The following is a 17,500-nucleotide window of genomic DNA, read 5'->3' as shown; positions in this document are numbered from 1 at the left end:
CCGAGTCTTCAAGCCTGGTCTCGTTAATTGATACAGCATCAACGGGTGTGTCTGCGAGCAAGATTCTCAGTTCGTCGATATGTTTCATCAAGCTGGTGACATTCACTTTAGCTAGTTTGAATCCACGACTGGGGGGTAAAATGGGAGAGATAAAATCATCAATCTGAGGCTCACACTGCACTTCACAAGCACTAGAGATTCAAATATTATCAATACGAGTTAAAAAGTTACTGGACAAAATGCTCACCCCTTTTCTATTTAAATGAAGTCCACTCGCATTAAGACACGAAGAGTCAATGTTGATGTGAGGAAGGAAACCCCACCTTCGATTGGAGCAGAACCTTTTGAGCAACTTGTTAATCTTAGTAGCCTTTTTCCACAGTTCACCTTCCTTCCGGACACAAAAAGCAGAAATAGAGACAAGAGTCCCCTCCCCGGTGAGTCACTTTCAATCTGGTCCGCCAAGTTCACAATACTCTCAGCAATTTGTTGTGGTGTTTGGATCGACAGCAGGTCATTTGTACCGACATGTAGAATCAAGCTTTCTGGACATTTCCTGGTTATCGGCTTTAGGTAATCTTCCATGTCAGATGTGGTTGCGCCAGAAAATGATTTCACTACAACCTTGTTGGATCTAGAAAGTTTCCATCCTCGTACATTTTGCACTATGCTGTCGCCACAACAACTGTGACAGGTTTTCCTTCCGCACTGGCAAAATGGCTCTCTTTTATTGAGGTTGCTTCTTCTGTATTTCGCGAACTCCTTCTTGTGTTAGCATAATTTGCAGGCTGGCGCAACTTTGATGACCTGGTGAAGTTCTTTTGTGTTGTTCCATTGGGTTTGTTTTTCGATCGTTTACCTCTTGTGCTTCTTTCATGGTTCCCATTCATTGTAATTGATTTCCCAGGAGATTCTTGTTGGTCATTAACAGCGCATTCAGTCGAAACCTTAGAACAGGCATAAGACTCTGTAGAGAGAATTCTAAGGGATTCTGGAAGACAAGCCTTTTCTTCTTCCGGCATCTTTTTTATTTTGTCCTCATATGTTGCACACTTAAGCTTGTATTAGTTGAGTTCTTGTTCAAACGTCGAAGCTTGTTTGGCGGGGAATTTAAGTTGGGAGTTGATGGATTCAACCGTTATCCGCTATCCAAAGCTTGTGTATTTCGTTTCTGCAATTAGAATTCTCCGGTAGCGAATCTACTTTACCCAATTCTGTGTCTGAAGAACTGAATCGCTGTTTTGAATCTTCTAACTCGGCCTTTATCCTCTGTAATTCGTCTCTCAATGACTGACAACCAGTACAGCCTTGGGTGATTTGACCATTTTTACACGAGGACTTCGCATCGTCTATGAATCTGCTACTGCTTGACTCAATTTGATTTCTGCTGATACTGTTCGTTGACTGAGATTCACTATGTTCATCTGGCATAACAACCACTGCTGAATGGTTATGCTGGGCTCCCTCGTTGTTGTTTAGATCAGTCAAAATAGAGATTTCGTCCACGGGTTTCTGGTCGTTCAGAGAGGCGAGAGAGGCGGCGGGCGCGCCGCCATTGTCTTGTCGCCTTTGGAGAGTCTTCGTACTATAGCAGAAGTTAATGGTCGCTAAAGGTGTTTTAAAAACGGCGCATTGAGAGTTTGAAGAGATAACTAGTTCTTGAGCATCGTCTTCATCCTCGTCGAGCGATAATATTCTGTCTTCAATAAATTTTCCAAGGGAATCCTTACTTCAACAGCTCAAAGAAAATCTGGAGACGGAAGACGAGGATACTAGTTCCCGTGGAATTATTGGACTTTGCCTTTCAAGGCGGACGGTTAGAGCCAGTTGTTCTAGACGAATTCCTGAGAACTACGCAGTTCTTATGGAAGAGTGGGATGTTTGCTTGTCCTAACGATTACAACCCGATGTGCGTGCAAGGATAATAGGATGCAAGGCCCAAATGGAACGATTTGAATTGTTCTTTGGTTTGCATCTTGGAGAGCGGCTTTATTCCCGCGCCGATAATCTATCTAAGACGCTTCAGGGTGGCTGCTGTCAGTGGACAACGCTTGGCAAATCTAACAAAGGAGAAGCTCACAAAAATGCGCACTGATCAGAGCTTCGACCATTTCTATGCTACTGTTGCCCGCAAGAGTGAAGGCCAGGTTGGCGAACCAACACTTCCAAGAAAGCGACGCACTCCAGTCAGACTGGTGCACCAAGCTATTCCCAAACTGCCAAAGATCACTTTAGAAGGGTCTATTGTGAGGCTATTGATCTTATCGTCAGTGCTATCGATCAGCGTCAGCTCCTACGCCCAGATGGAGACGACCCTCTTGGTTAAAGCTGCTAATGGTGACGACTACGAGGCAGAGTTCAAGCTTCTTAAAGCATCATACAGCGAAGATGTTGATACTGGGGCGCTACCTGGGCAATTAAGTATTTTGGAAGTTATGTTAAAGGAGAAAGTATCATGTTTTGACGAAATCCTGTTTCCGGTGTCAGAGGTTTCCAGAAACAAAAGAAGCTCATCCAAGAAGTACATAATATCAGTAAGCTGGTTGCCGTAAATCGTGCCACCAGCACTGGTGGCGAACCTTCATTTTCATTTGCAGGTCGTCTGAAGAAGTGGCTTTGATCCGAGATGGGTGACAAAAGCTTTAGCAACCTACAATCATGGTAAAAGTGTTGGAAAGGCAGCATCACTTTTTGGTTACTTTTCTTCCAACATTGAATATGGGGGAGGGGGGCCCACAAGAGCATGGTAACTTTTCCCAAATAGTACAGCCAATAGTTTGAATAATCGAATAAAGTGTGAAGTGAAGTGATGCGCGCAACCTTTCCAACAACTTTTGACCACGATTGTAGCAGTGTTGAATGGTCACAAGCAGAGAACAGAGAACAGTGTTTCTATATCTGAAGTCGCAGAGAAGTTTGTTTCCCGCAATAAAACCGCAAGAGAAATTTCGGCACTGCGAGCAGCTTCAAAACGTAGTAAGGGTACGTAGGTTTATTTAACGTAATGGCTGTATTGAATTAATAATATAACAAGTGAGGAAGTCTATGTTATATTTATTGGGTTGGCGCGCAAATGCAAGATAAATGACGTACACTTCCTTAGCGTTTGTTTGTATGGGCCAGATTTTTTAGCCCTACAACTTTAAAATGGTCTCTGCGGTCCATGAAAGTGTTGCTTGTTCTTAGGATTCGAGAGAAAATTATCCTTTAACAGCAAGAGACAGTGCCAGCAACATTACCAGATGCGTGCCTTTGCTGCGCAATAGCTTTAGCTTTTCTCAGTATCCGTCAAATACGATCGCTCTTCTGTAATTTCTATACACATAGTTGCAATACAGGTCGCACACTTCCTTGTATTTTGAAGAACCTCTCGGCCATGAGACTCGGTGGAAAAGAGCACCTCCATCCAGCAAGTACTGTATATTCCCTTTAGGATGCTTCTTGGCCCCTTGTGAAAGCTTGGCCCACAGCCTTAAGGTTAATGGCGAGCCGAAAAGAGCTGTTAGATAATATATGTGAATAGTGAATAATTTTTTTGAAAAAAAACGTTGCAGCCAAAGGGCTGAATTGCGTTATACATTAAATACAAGAGTAGATACTAATAGACAATTGTATACAATAAAAATTGAAAAAGCTGCGTTTGGCTCTATTGTTTTAAAACTAACATCATAAGTTCGAGAACGTCTTAGATTATACTTAGACTTATGCAAAGGTGGTAATAGCTTATGTAAACGATGAGAGATATCCCCTTCTATTGAGTTAAAGAGTGACTGGCTTAGATGATGGTGACGCTGCTCTAATACTCTAAATTCATGGATACAAGAGCGTCTGAGTAAGTTTGATTTGGACAAATTATTGCTAAGGCCCTCTTTTGCACCCGCTCTAAGTCTTTAACCAAGTACTCAGGAAGTGAAGAGTGAAAAACTGGTATGGCATAATCACATACAGACCTTATACATGTTATATAAAAACTTAGTAGCTCTGTCTTTGGGACACTTGAACGTTTTAGCTGCTTTAGAAAATAAAGGCGTTTAGCAGCTTTTTTAACTACTGTTGACGTATGCTCGTTCCAAGTAAGATTACTGCTGATTGTTAAGCCGAGTAACTTAGCGTTATCTACAAGTTTAAGGGCCTGACCGTTAACTAGTAAAGGAGGCAGATCATCACGATGTTTTGCGAAGGTTATTAGTAAATTTTGTCTCCACTTCACAACGAATGAAACACACAGCTAATAGGCAAATAAGTTTATTTGGGCGGGCCTTGCAAGAACCAACCCAAACATTACGTGAATAAGAATCTACATAACTCGCTCAGTAACTGCTTGTTGATGGGTCTAAACTCCTGTCGCCGACCACTTGTGCGAATTGTCCATGTGGAAACTTGTGAAGAGTCCATACTCAAAGCAGATCTGAACATATTACAATAGGTATTTGACGAGTGTTTCTATAGATTGTCCACTACTCTGGACCAAAATCTCTCGCGTAACAAATGTGTGTCACAGAACAAAGAAACAAGCATGCAGCTAAAACATAGTCTGGTGGGTCCACAACTTTGGACCGATCCCTATATGCAAACAAAATTGTGCCGTTTAGGCTGGGATATCCACTACTTTAGACGAAAAATATCATGTACAGACACGTCACGCCGGTTAGGCAGGGAAGTCCACACCTTTGGATACAAATCCCCGTACACAAATATATCAGGCCAGATAGGCTGGGGTGTCCACAACTTTGGACGAAAATCCCCGTACAAAACATATCAGGCCAGTTAGGCTGGGATATCAACAACTTTGGACCAAAAACCCCCTACGAAGCATATCAGGCCAGTTAGGCTGAGGCGTCCACAACTTTGGACATAAATCCCCGTACAAAACATATGCGGCCAGTTAGGCTAGGGTGTCCACAACTTTGGACGAAAAAACCCCGTACAAAAACAAAACACGCCGGTTAGGTTGGGGTGTCTGCTACTACGGAGCCAACAACCCCATATACAAACATTATATCATGCTAGTTAAGCTAGGGTGCCCACTACGTTGGACAAAAACCCTAAAAGCGAGCACATTATGTCAGACAAGCTGAGTTGTTCACTAAACCTAAAATACAAAAATATCGTACAAGTAGACAACGCTAATTTAAAAGAGGATAATAATAATAATGCAGGAGCTGAGCAACCGCTTACAATAGACGTGCGATTAGAACGGAGGCAAGAAAAAAACCTGCCATAAAAAAAACCCTTGGGGAAAAAAGGCAGGAAATCTGGGTAGGAACCATGGCTCAAGCTCTGGCGGTTGGTAGCCTTTCCTACGGGGGCTTTACAAAGGTAAGGCAGCCGATATAGTGCAGTAAAAACAAAACATCTTAGACAACTAGAATTAAAAAAAAAAAAATATATATATATATATATATTAAACGGAGCTCTGAACTGGGTTGATTCCGAGGCCTAGATGACTATCACGTGCTACACTTCCCCTTATATACGGTTTTCTCTCTACCCATGATGCACCGGCCTGGAGCCCAGGCCGCGTTGATTCCCGTGCCGACAAAATAGTTATTTCGGCCTTCTTCGCGAGCTCATTCGTCACAAATAACATCTCTTTACATTTTTCGTTAAGTTGGAACCTGTTCTTAATAGCCCAGTGCTCAACTGAGTTCACTAGTTGTTGGGCGAAACTGATTTCACCTTTCTCTACAACTTCAATACAGTTGTATCGTCTACATATTTCGATAGGCTTGCGCCATGAACTATTAAATCGTTGATAACAAGGATAAATAGCCAGGGACCAAGCTTTGTGCCCTGGGGGACGCCAGAGGGAACCAAACCCCACTCCGACACGCACCCCTCACAAAGCTTGACCCTCTGGTACCGTTCGCTAAGAAAATTCATTATCCAATTTACAACACTTACGGGCAAATTGAGAGATCTTAACTTATCTGTTAGAATCCTAAGATCTATCAGGTCAAAAGCTTTCCTAAAGTCAAACATGATTATTCTTACTGTAGTGCCGTTTCCGTCGGTGGCCATGGTCCAATTGTTTAGCATATCTAACAGGGCGAGTGTGGTGGAGGATTTAGGCACCGCTCCATATTGACATTCGTCCAGTATCTGCAGCACTGCTGGTTTGACATGGAAACCCACAACAAACTCCTCAGCAATCTTGGATAAACAAGGTGTCAGCGATATAGGACGAAGATCTTTTTTCAAGTCCTTTACAGGTCTTTGCTTGGGTAGTGTTGTAACGTCTGCATGCTTCCATATACTGGAGAGTCGCTGTTCCTTAAAGGAGGCATTCAACATCTTTGTGATGGGACCGACCAGACGTTCGCTGTACTCCCTTAGCATCCAGTTTGAGATGGCGTCGGGACCACAAGCTTTGACTGGGTTCAGTTTTCTTAGGGCCTGGTAAACTTGGTGGTTTTCAGTAACTTGCAGGAACGTAGGGGACTCATCCAAGGGTAGTGCGACCAGCGGTTCAACCAGTCGGTATTCTTGCATGGGCTCTAAGAAAGCCGTGTTGATGGAATTAGCTAGTTCAAGGTCGTCGAGGTTCCCAGCATCTATCAGATCGCGCAGGTCTCCAGAGCGTGACTGTAGACCACTTAAACGATTTACCTCACTCCGTCATCTCTTTGGGTTGCTATCTTTAAGAGTACTGATCTTGGACTCGTAAAATTTGCTTCGCAACGTTTTCTTTCACGATTAACGATGTTCCTGTAGAATTTAAATTGTATAGAGTCAGGACCCAACTTGTGGAAGGCACTTTGCCTTTTGATGATAAAGGCTTTCACCTCAGTTGTCATCCAGGGAACGTTCCTAACATTCACACGTTTCTTCTTCAAGGGCGTAAGGATGTCAAGGCCTGTAGTTATAGCCCGACTGAAAACGCACCCTAGCTCTTCGCAAGTGTTTAGGGATAAGAAAATTGATTCCCAGTCTAGGGCACCAAGATATCGACCGAACTCAGCTTTGCGACTTTCACGCGTGTCCCATGTGTAGATAAATTTGTTGGAGGAAGTGGTAATGTAATGCGCGTGCCTCTTTAAGCTTCGGAATTCCAATCCTCGAGTGGATGTCTTCTTGTATCGTCTCCAAGTGACGTTGGTGGCCTGCAATACTGGCTTATACGATCCGTTCCTCGGATGGTAATTAGAACGCCCTCTATTACAAAATTCAGTGTCTCTTTACCTCGCCGGAAAATTGGAACTATTAGTAAATCAAATTCATACGTCATATAGATGTACAATTTTTGCGCACACTAAAAAGTTATCAAACTGAACCAAATTGCAACGTTTGGGCGCGCTTTCAACATTCATTCACAAGTAAAGTGAGCGAAAGACTTTCTTTCGGCCTTAGCAGAAAACTTTGGACAATTCCAAAGAAATTGGTGCCATTCCTAAACATTTTTCAGTACGCTCTAAATGAAATAGATGAACTGACGAATAACTTAAGTTTCATGAGAAAAATATGTTGGAAGCCCTAAGTGATTGAGTGCAATGACGTCGGTTTTTCAGTGAGGTGAAATTCACTTTTAATTCACAACTCACGTCAATGACAAATGAACTTTTCTTGAATTACATAGCCTAAAACATGACCCTATACTAAATAAATACTTCACAAAAAGTATAGTCAACCTGCGCGGACGTTTTCTTCAGGATTGTTGCTTTTGGCTGATTGAAAATTCTTGTGTGCAGTGAGAAATTGTTTCACCTACTAGGCATTACATGATTCTATTGGACTTACCTCGGAAGAAAAAGCAAGAAACTCTCTCTATCTTTGCTAGCCCATGGTGCACTATTCCGACACAGCACATGCAGCCTACATAGGGCTCTAATAAAAGTGGTAATTAGTCAAAATCCCCAACTAGGATTTACGGAGACTTTTGATATGTTATAGAAAACATGTTCCTGGACCAAAAACCGTTAAAATACCTCCCGTTTCAATGCCGATAAAATGCCTGAATTATAATGTCGTTGCATGCCCAGAATTAATTAGAGATATCGCAACTTTGGTCGGAACCCGAAGATCGCCACGATCTAGCTGAAGATGTAATGTTGCCAATTCGCCCTTATTCCGAAGTTATCCATCATGTAGATGGAGATGAAATGTCACAACAAGATAACCCTGACCAGAAATTCCCATCGTCAGACTGCCCGACCAAATGAGTGTGAAGATTCTTTAACAAGCATTGCTGTCATCAGGCGTTTCGTGTCCTCACCACAGGTGTAGGGTGTTTAACCAGATTGCCGCTGTTTGTACGTGCTTTCTACAGGTCCCGAATACGCTTACCAGCATGTTGCCTCGAGTGTATATGTTGCTGGTAAAATCCGGTCTTAGATTGAATCGGTTTTTACCTAGGTTAAATTGGTAATCTTCATTTTACCTAGGTTGAATACGCACGTACTCATGCAGATGAATTAAAGAAACTTTTATTGGAGCCTAAATTAAGCCTAAAGAAAAATTAGGATCAAGTTAGGATCAGTTAGGCAGTGGTTAAAAGGAAAGAAATAAAAGGATTAAATCCTAACTACCCCATTTTTCCATTTGGAAATCTCCAGAATGGATACTAGAGGATTTTTTGGTTGCACAATCTGTTGGCGGCAAAGCCATGAACCAAGCGGGCAAAGATCATAAAATTCAAAGTTACTAATGTGAACACATCCAAACAGTCAACATGGACGTGAAACGTGTGAGAGAACATGTTTTTTTTTTTAATTCTAAAGGAACACACGCAAGACATACTGAGATTTTTAAAAAAGAGACCTTTGTTACTTGTGCGGTTTAATTTTTACGCTATAATCTTTGTATTATCTATTAAGGGTGATACAAGAAACTGTTTTCTTTTCTGAGGGTGACTTCTGAAGAAACCGAAAAGCTGTTGTATTTCTAAGTGGAGGAAAAGCTGAACGAATAAACTTGTTTGCTTCGAAGTTTTTCAAATTTCTACAAGCTGCAAAATATTAAAAAGCGCCATCTAAATGCCCCCGGTAACTAAGAGTTCAGGATTTGTCGCAGATTTCCTTATTCTTGATCTTGTCCTTCCAGGAAATATTCATTACATCCCTAAGCTATTTCATCATAAAAGCAGGGAACTTTTTCACCTGTGAGCGGTAGATTGCAATTGACCAGGAATGATGATAGTACGACAGCTCGATACACCTTGAACTTGACTTTGACTGAAAATTAAAACGTGCTGATTTTTCCATAGTCGTTTTCGCAGTTTGAAATCTGTACGCTGCACTAATGGCCCTTGCTTTATGAAGGTGCTTCTGGTTCAGGAGGCGGGTTAAGGAGCTTAAATGGTTGTCGTTGATCTTAAACCTGTGTTACGCATCTCAACACATCTTCTCAGTGTTCATGTTATCATGTTTACTTATTGGTTTATTTTTCTTTATTCACACACTTACCCATTGAGTCTCAACATTACAACATATTAAGGGAAAAAAGAACTGTAAGTATGCACTTAACTGACCCTAATTTTAGGCTTAATTCAGGCTCCAAAACATTTTTCTTCAAATTATCTGTTTGCGTATTCAACCTAGGTAAAGTATCAGGATCACCAATTTAACCTATTGTAGGTAAAAGCGGATTAAACCTAAAACCGGATTCTTGAACAGAAATGACGTTGTAAGAGAAATCATTAGCGCGAGTTTCAATCGCGAATGTCGTAAAACCAAAACCAAAGTAATTACTTTTGCCAATCAAAAAGGATGAAGACAATCCAGTAAACCAACCAAAACTCGAAGTAGGTACACGTAGCTGCCGACACAAAGCGCGGGAAAAGGTGCACGCGCGAGCCAAGATTGGCCTTGGCTTCACTTCTGATAGGTTGAAAAAATGGCGCGAGAACAAAAGCAATTCGGTGATTACTTTCGACACTCAATTTAAAACCGCTCTAAACAAAGAAAAGCAGGTAAAACCAACCTTAACAAAGCTACAACCTGATCAGGGTGAATTTTAAGGCGACCCACAGCAGGTGCCTAAGAAAACCTTCTTCGCTCATTGCGGTCGCAACTTTACGTTCAAGGACAACTCTTTTTTAGGCAGAGATTTATGTGTGTCTATAGTTAGACCCTCACCCACTTATATATAGGTATGTATCTTCTACTGATATCTTTCATTCATAAAATATCTTACCAGCACGGAGATTACGACTATATATTGAGGGAAAGTCACCGGGCCAAATTTGAGGTATTTGTGCATGGGTTTTTTTTACCAGAACAATATAGCACTCCCAGTGGGAAATATAATTTTTTTTTTTAATCCAAATTATTCATTTGGCTTTCTTAACCTGTAAAGTACTGGACTTAACATTCGAATTTCTCAAAGGCAAAACTGACATACGAAAAAGGCCAAGTTATAATTGCACGAAACACTTTGTCGGTTGTTTTTGAGTTGTTTAGATGATTTCAAGGGTCCTTTTAAGTTTGTTTGAAAGGTCAGACATTTCAGACAGAAAACAGTTTTAACTCGCCCTTTTAACAGTTTAGTATGAATATGAATATTCCCCTGTAATGGTCTCCTGTATTAAATTTCGCTAAATGTGATGTTATCATCATGATAATCAGAAATGTTTAAGAAAGCTTGGTTTGTGATTTGCCGAAGAGAGCAGAACACCAAATTTATTTTGCTGTTGATAACGATGAGTTCACAGAACAGAATGCACGCCGTCAGTGCAATTTATCGCTGGGCTAAATTCTCAGTGTGCAAAATTCATACTTCTGTAACAACTGTCAGTTGAAATTTTTTTTCAGCCATGTTCGAGTTAAGCAAAATGATTCCAACAGCAAAATGAAGGTAACAACACTAGTGATGTCAAGAGAGGCAAGTCACGGTCAACTTGGCACGGAATCCTGCGTAGACGAAAATTATCCAAACTGCGCTTGCTGCTTAATCGACAGGAAATACATCATTCCCAAAATGTTTTACTTATTTTATTTTGCCGGACTTGGCGCCGTGTTGCCCTATCAACCACTGTTTTATAAGGACCTTGGAATACCGGCCAAGAAGGCAGGAATAATTTCAGGTATCCAGCCATTTGTATCATTTTTATTTACTCCAGTGTGGGGTGCCGTGGCTGACAAATTTCAGAAGGGAAGGTTTATATTCGTCATGTCATTTACAGCGCTGACCGCCGTAGGAATAGCTTATATCTTGACTCCAATGCCGCACTGCGAGGATGCATACGGAAGAAGAAGCCTTTGTGCGATACAATCGAAGGGAAATTATTCTATTCTTTATAAATTCTCTCAGCAAGTAATTGAGTCACACGATCTAAATCGATGGCCGATACAAGCTGAAGAATCCGAGTCCAATCTACAGACGCGAGAGAGCAAACAACATGACGTTGATGAGGGGATCGACGTATTTTTGTACTTGTTGTTGGTCAGTTTATTTGGCACCCTCTTCTCGTGCCCAAGCCTTCCTCTGGGAGACGCGGCTGTTGTGTGCAAGTTACGTAAAAACAATGATGTACACAAATATGGCAAGCAAAAGAGGTGGGCCTCTATTGGCTGGGGTGTAGCAGCTTTCTCTTTTGGGGCGATTATCAGTGACAGGTATCTTTGTCCAGACATACCACAACAGAAGGCAGTAATCGACTACAGTCTCTGCTTCTATGGTTCCATAGTACTGAAACTGCTGGCCCTTTTTTCAGGCTTTCGGCTCGACTTTAATATGAACGGGGATAATAAGGGCGACCAAAGTCCTGGAATTAAGGAGGAGACACGTGGTGTCATGGAAGTCTTAAAAGCCATTAGAGAGCCACGTTTTCTTGCATTCCTTGTGGTTGTTCTCTATAGTGGAATGACTTTCGGCATGATTATGGGTTTCTTTTTTTGGCATCTAAAAGATAACTCTGCTCCACATATTTTGTTCAGTATTATCCCAGTGATTCGATCTGTAGCGGATGTTATTGTTTACACAATGTCTCCTCATATAATTACCTTAATCGGTGTCCGAAACCTTATTTACCTCGTTCTGGTGGGTTACATAACGCGATTGACTTGTTTCACGTTCGTTAGTAGTCCCTGGGCATTTATTCCTCTTGAGCTTTTGTCCGGGCTGACATCTGCTGGGGGCTGGGCCGCTTTTGTGGCTTTTATCGCGTATCATTCCGTGGAAGGTGCTCCTGCTACGCTTCAAGGTATTTGACCCAAATTACACATTTTACATCTTAACTGACTGAACTGCTAAAGTATATGTCTAGTGTACCATTTTATCTTAAGAACATAAAATTAACCACGCTAACACAAATAATCTTTGTGTCAGAGTGTACCAATTAGAGAGCAACGCAAACGTCTCCCGCAAATTGTAAAATGAGCACCAAAAGTACAAAATTTGGGTATAGGGTATTTCTTTAACATTCATACAAGTTCATTGGTAGTCAGTATATCAGTTATTCAGGAAATTCTTGTGGCAAGAGCCTTTTACCCCTGAAAAATCGCTAAAAACACTTGTCTGTTAGTAATAGAGCTGTGTGTGATTTTTAGCATCCTCAAATGTTAAGTAGGGAAAAGAGGCAGCAGCCGAATCACCCTCTGTAGTCCTACAAATCGTTACTTTGAATTAACTTTGAATTAAAGGAGGCAGTGCATCCCAGTGGATAGAGAGCTTGCTTTGAGATCCGGAGATCCTGGGTTCAAGACAGGTTCTGACCACTCGTTGAATTTGTTCCATGTAGTCCCTGGTTCAACTTCCTGGCTGCACTTGTAAATAGCCAATTGGTTTGCCTCCGGCCAGTTGGGATTCTTAATGCTTGGAGATATTAGCTATTTGCTGCTCTAAAAACTCCGAGGGTAAATAATTAACAAGTATTCTTTGAAATTCGAGGTAAATATTCTGCCACTATTCACCGAGATTGAAAAGAATCATTGTTTTAGCATATACTCACGAAGTAATTTCAACAAAATTTGCAGAAGAAAACCATCCAAAGTCGATTTAATTGACATCTCAATTCATGCGTGGAAAACGTGCAAGCGGCACAAAGCATGCAGGAAAGTGTTCACAGAAGCTTCAAACATGGCAAATCTAAATAACCTTCGTTAAAATCCTCGTCACAAACAGCAAAATGGTCATTTAACACCTTATAAATCAGCAATCTAAATCGAAAGTCTGCCTGTTCAAACATTTTCACCGTTCGATCAAAGTTTTAGAGATTCATTTGAAATGGAAATTGAAAGTGCCGTTGGTAAAGGATCCACACGAAATGGCGGCTCTAATAGTCCATTTTACAGTTATGTGCTTCGTTTCCTGGCCTATGAATGAAAGTGAGGCTGGAGTTGATCTTGTTTTGATAGAAACCTCAGTGCTTTTCTTGTGTAAATTCTTACAATTAGCATGACAACAACATCGTTAACATAAGAAAAGGAGGGAGTTCTGTATCATAAGAAGGTCAACACCAGCCTCACTTTCATTTAAGGGCCAGGTAACTAAGCACACAACTGTAAAGAGGTCTATTGAGGTGAGCTTTGGTTTGTTGTAAAATGACCCGTCTTGTTTCCTTGCAGCCAAGTAGAACTTTCTTAAACATTTTTTTAATCCCTCGATTTCAGTAACAATTTCGTTTTGCTGGGCGACCAGCCTTACAAAATAAAATTATTCCGAGTGAAGCAAATTGTTGGCGTGAAGATTGTTTAATCAAGTTAAGCAATAATTATTTGGAAAAACGAAATCAAACACTGATTGGCAAAAGTTTGAACTCTTCTCTTACCTTTGAAAACTATTAGGCCAAAATTTGTGGCCCTCTTTGACTTCTGTAGCACAGCATCATCTTGTATTCTCAATATTTCCGACTCAGAAATGTTGGCGAGTTTACGCCGGCCGTTCTGTTTACTTTGGAGCACGCATTATTCACTCCGTAGGGAGTGGATAATTTCTCCGAGATAGGGAACCAATCAGATTGCTTGAAACACCAAAATCACTGAGTGAATATATACTAATGATATTTATACTTACTTTACTTAACTGATGCACTACTATAGAAACCCAGCAAATTAAAATTTCTACCCTCTATCTTAGTCAGTTGTAACCGTTTTTATCACAAATACGTATACTAAGGATCCTTAACAAACGTATTTTAATGAGAGAGTTCCTTCACTTTGTTATTGTTAAACAAGTTCAATAGCTACGTGTACTATTGTGCCTTCAGAACTGCAAAGAAGTAAGGATCTAGGCAATTCTTGCACATTTGAATATTAAATACCACTTTAAACATCTGTAGCCAAACTAAATGGCTAACATGGCTAACTAGCGCTTAATTTTCTATACAGGAATCCTTCACGCGGCGTACCATGGTATCGGTCATGGACTGGGACGAGTCATCGGTGGCTTTCTATTCAGTTCCTTGGGATCAAAAGCAACATTTTCCATATTTGGTGGTTTTGGAATCATAATGTTGATAATGTACTTCACAGTTAATAAAGCCTTCGAAAATACTTAAATGAAATGAAACAAAATAAAACGTTCCTTTTCATTTGTGCAGTTTTTTCACTCGAATTAGGCAATTTTGTTGTGTTATTTATTGCCCGCGTAGAAAGGTTTTTCTTTTCTTTTCGTATTCGTCCCATCATACTGTTTTTACTGAAACCAGTGATAACTATTAGTAGGAGACTGGGCAAAATAGTGGCAATGTATCGCTAAGGTAAACGCTTCGCCAAAGTTTTGATATCATTTTGTGGTAAAATGTTTGTTAAATTGGAGATATATTTTAATGTGGCAGTGAGATACTCTTGCTGACTCGCAGGAGGTCTGTATTACGAAAGAATGCACAGCACAGTCCCCAATATATCATTACCTTGCACATCGTTTACTGAACATGATTAGATCCTTCTGTCCAGTCTATAAAAATCTACACATGACAAATAATGACACCAGGCCAAGGAGAAAATCACAGAAGCAATGACCTAACCTCAATTGATTCTGCGTGGGTCAGGAACCCATGACCCGGAGCCTACAGCTCCCATACTGGGCCTATGTAACGGCATTTTTACAAACCGGTCTATTTTTAGACTATCTTTTCCGGAAAAAACAAAGGCAGTTCCAGTTCGGTTCGGTAACCCTATGACGTCGGCTTAATTTCTTGTAATTGGTCATCAGCCCACTGTGGGAGTCTCATTCGCGGGAAATTCAATCTAAAAATAAATCGGTCTGTGGAAACGCCGTTACACGAACACAGTAGAGTTGTAGGCTTCGGGTCATGGGTTCCTGGTGGGTTCAAGAGTCAAAACTTCTCATTCCTCTCCAGGGCCATCAGAGAGCAGGAATTTGAATCTCTAAACGCTTATATATTACCTTACCAAGTGGAATTAATTATCTTGCCTTTAAACAACTGGGTTTTGGAAGGTATGAGACCAGTCTTGTTTAAATTTCATAGATAGAGTTTATGACAACAAAAATGAGAAGAGAGCAAAAGCTAGCAAGGGCGTAGAAAAGAAAAGCCAATTTCATTCCTGAGATGTGTACAAGTAATCCGCCCATGAAGCCGCCAGTTGCGAATCCCAGGCCCATGTAAACACCATTTAAAATACCTTGAACAGTGTTGGAGACTCCCGGATGTAAGCCAACAAAAGACACACAAGACGACCACAATGCTGCAGTAGTAATTCCTTGGAGCAACTCCGCTGGCAAAACATACCAAGGGCTTTGAATGAAGTAGAAGTAAATAAAACGGAGGGAATAACAAAACAAAGCAAGATAGATGACATTAATGTGACCGAGAAAGCATAGAAGCCTATCAGTTACGAAGAATACACAAACTTCGGCTGCACAGTTGAAGCCGTTAATGACACTAAATAAGAGCTGATCACCTCCTAATTCATGAAGATACCAAAACAAAAATGTTTCTATAAAGCCCGTAGCTGATCCGCAGAAAAACGCAATAAAAATAACAAAACAGAATTGAGGATTTCGAAAGACACCAAGACCTTCGATAACTTTGGTAACCTGCGCCTTCTGTGCATGCGGACCATCAATAAAATCTTCATCCTGATTAAACTGGAATTGAGTTGCACAGAGCAGGGCTATGCTCATTGCCGCTGCGTAAACATAGAAGCATGGACCGTAATCAATAACAACTTCACCGCAGTGATTCTTTACTTCATTGGAGCTGATCGCGGCGCCAATAGAAAATCCACCAACACCCCATCCCAAAGATCCCCACAATCGAACTCTACCATACTTGTGAGTTTCGCCTCGAAGACTTTGAAGAGTGGCTGTATCTGCAAGGGCCTGGGCAGGAGCCGCAATAACAGTACCCAAGACAGTCACCACGAGAAGGTAAATAAATTGCGAAGAGTCGCAGCTTACGTATTTGTTATTGTTGGGGATTGGATCATCATGGAAAGAGTGGTTACTTGAAATGGTCATATTAGAAATGTGGCTTTCGGGCTTTTCCTTTGCTTCTGTTGTGTCATTCTTGTCTCTTAATCTCACACTGCAAGTATCCTCAAAATATCGGAAAGAGAATGGAAAGAATGGTACAGTGGGTGGGGAAGATATTCTTGAGTAAACGTCCGTCAATTTCATGTGCTCACGGCAAACAAAGTTGTTAAGGACAGTTCGATTGCCTGAATATGAAATACCATCCTCGTAATTTGTATTATAAAAATCGCACAGTATTGGATCATTGTCAACAGGAACCAGCAATAATAGGAAGTTTGAAACCAGCCAGCCCAACACAGATACAAGAAAAATAGCCTTGCTCTTGCAGAACTGATCAGCACATGCGCCCCATAGAGGCGTACAGCAAAATTGAATTAACGGCCGAATTCCAATGAGTATCCCATTCTGATGTGACGACAATTTTAACTGCTTGTAGTAAAGCGGTAAATAAGGAAAAAGCGTCCCAATAGCAACGTAGAATGAAGTGTAAAATGCTTTGGATAGCCAAGTTCTTTTGTCAACGTTTGAAAAACATGTAAATCCATTTGTGTTTGATCCATTTCGCTCCTGAGACACCCAGGACATTTCTCTGTAGGACCAGGCGGATTCAACCTATGATATGCTTGTAGTTAAACCTTATTACAACCTGATTCCCCAGCCGGCAAAAGAATCACAATAAAATCTTTTCTTTAAAAACACGTTATCTTTGTTGCTTAAAGATCCCCCGACGGTTCAGCTTGACGGCGACCACGGTACAATGATTGATTGACTATTATTCTAATTCAGATACCGATTTGCAATCAACTCGATATCCTGATTGTCAGACTTGTTTTTACTTCAGATGGCTACACAATAAGGTACCAACCCTCCTTGTTCAATGAAAAAATTGCTTTCATGGTGTTTTGTCACGCTTGATCCTCTCTGTATAAGATTCTTCCAGCTGGCACCTGGTGGTGTGCAGGTCAATTTATCAGCATTCAGTGAGACTGACTTCGAAAAGCACATGACACCGATTTTTCAGATAAATTTCCTTACCGAATGGTCTTGATAGCACAAGTGTTACAATTATCCAAAAAAAAAAAAAGACAATTAAGGGACGCGTTTCGATGTTTCACGCATCATCATC

At 41.0% G+C, this 17,500-nt stretch overlaps 2 protein-coding genes across 2 annotated transcripts; one reads left to right on the top strand and one right to left on the bottom strand.

Annotated features, from left to right (window-relative positions):
* The first annotated feature begins 9,989 nt into the window (after positions 1 to 9,989).
* LOC138059600 (major facilitator superfamily domain-containing protein 6-like) lies at positions 9,990 to 14,434 on the top strand. The gene is made up of 3 exons (XM_068905232.1): positions 9,990 to 10,087; positions 10,749 to 12,139; positions 14,265 to 14,434. Exons 2-3 carry the CDS (start codon positions 10,786 to 10,788, stop codon positions 14,432 to 14,434), a joined length of 1,524 nt encoding a protein of 507 aa, XP_068761333.1. The 5' UTR covers positions 9,990 to 10,087; positions 10,749 to 10,785.
* A 614-nt stretch (positions 14,435 to 15,048) lies between these two features.
* On the bottom strand, positions 15,049 to 16,959 carry LOC138059593 (major facilitator superfamily domain-containing protein 6-like). The gene has a single exon (XM_068905226.1). It carries the CDS (start codon positions 16,957 to 16,959, stop codon positions 15,355 to 15,357), a length of 1,605 nt encoding a protein of 534 aa, XP_068761327.1. The 3' UTR covers positions 15,049 to 15,354.
* Positions 16,960 to 17,500: the final 541 nt, after the last annotated feature.

Source organism: Montipora capricornis, chromosome 1, assembly GCF_036669925.1.
Source record: "Montipora capricornis isolate CH-2021 chromosome 1, ASM3666992v2, whole genome shotgun sequence".
NCBI lineage: Eukaryota > Metazoa > Cnidaria > Anthozoa > Scleractinia > Acroporidae > Montipora > Montipora capricornis.
This window is presented reverse-complemented; position numbering and strand designations above follow the sequence as displayed.

Excerpts from the sequence above, each read along its gene's own strand:
- LOC138059600 (XM_068905232.1), top strand. The coding sequence starts at position 10,786 with ATGAAGGTAACAACACTAGTGATGTCAAGAGAGGCAAGTCACGGTCAA. Across the intron at positions 12,140-14,264 it reads TGCTCCTGCTACGCTTCAAG|GAATCCTTCACGCGGCGTAC; the intron begins GTATTTGACCCA and ends TTTTCTATACAG.
- LOC138059593 (XM_068905226.1), bottom strand. The coding sequence starts at position 16,959 with ATGTCCTGGGTGTCTCAGGAGCGAAATGGATCAAACACAAATGGATTT.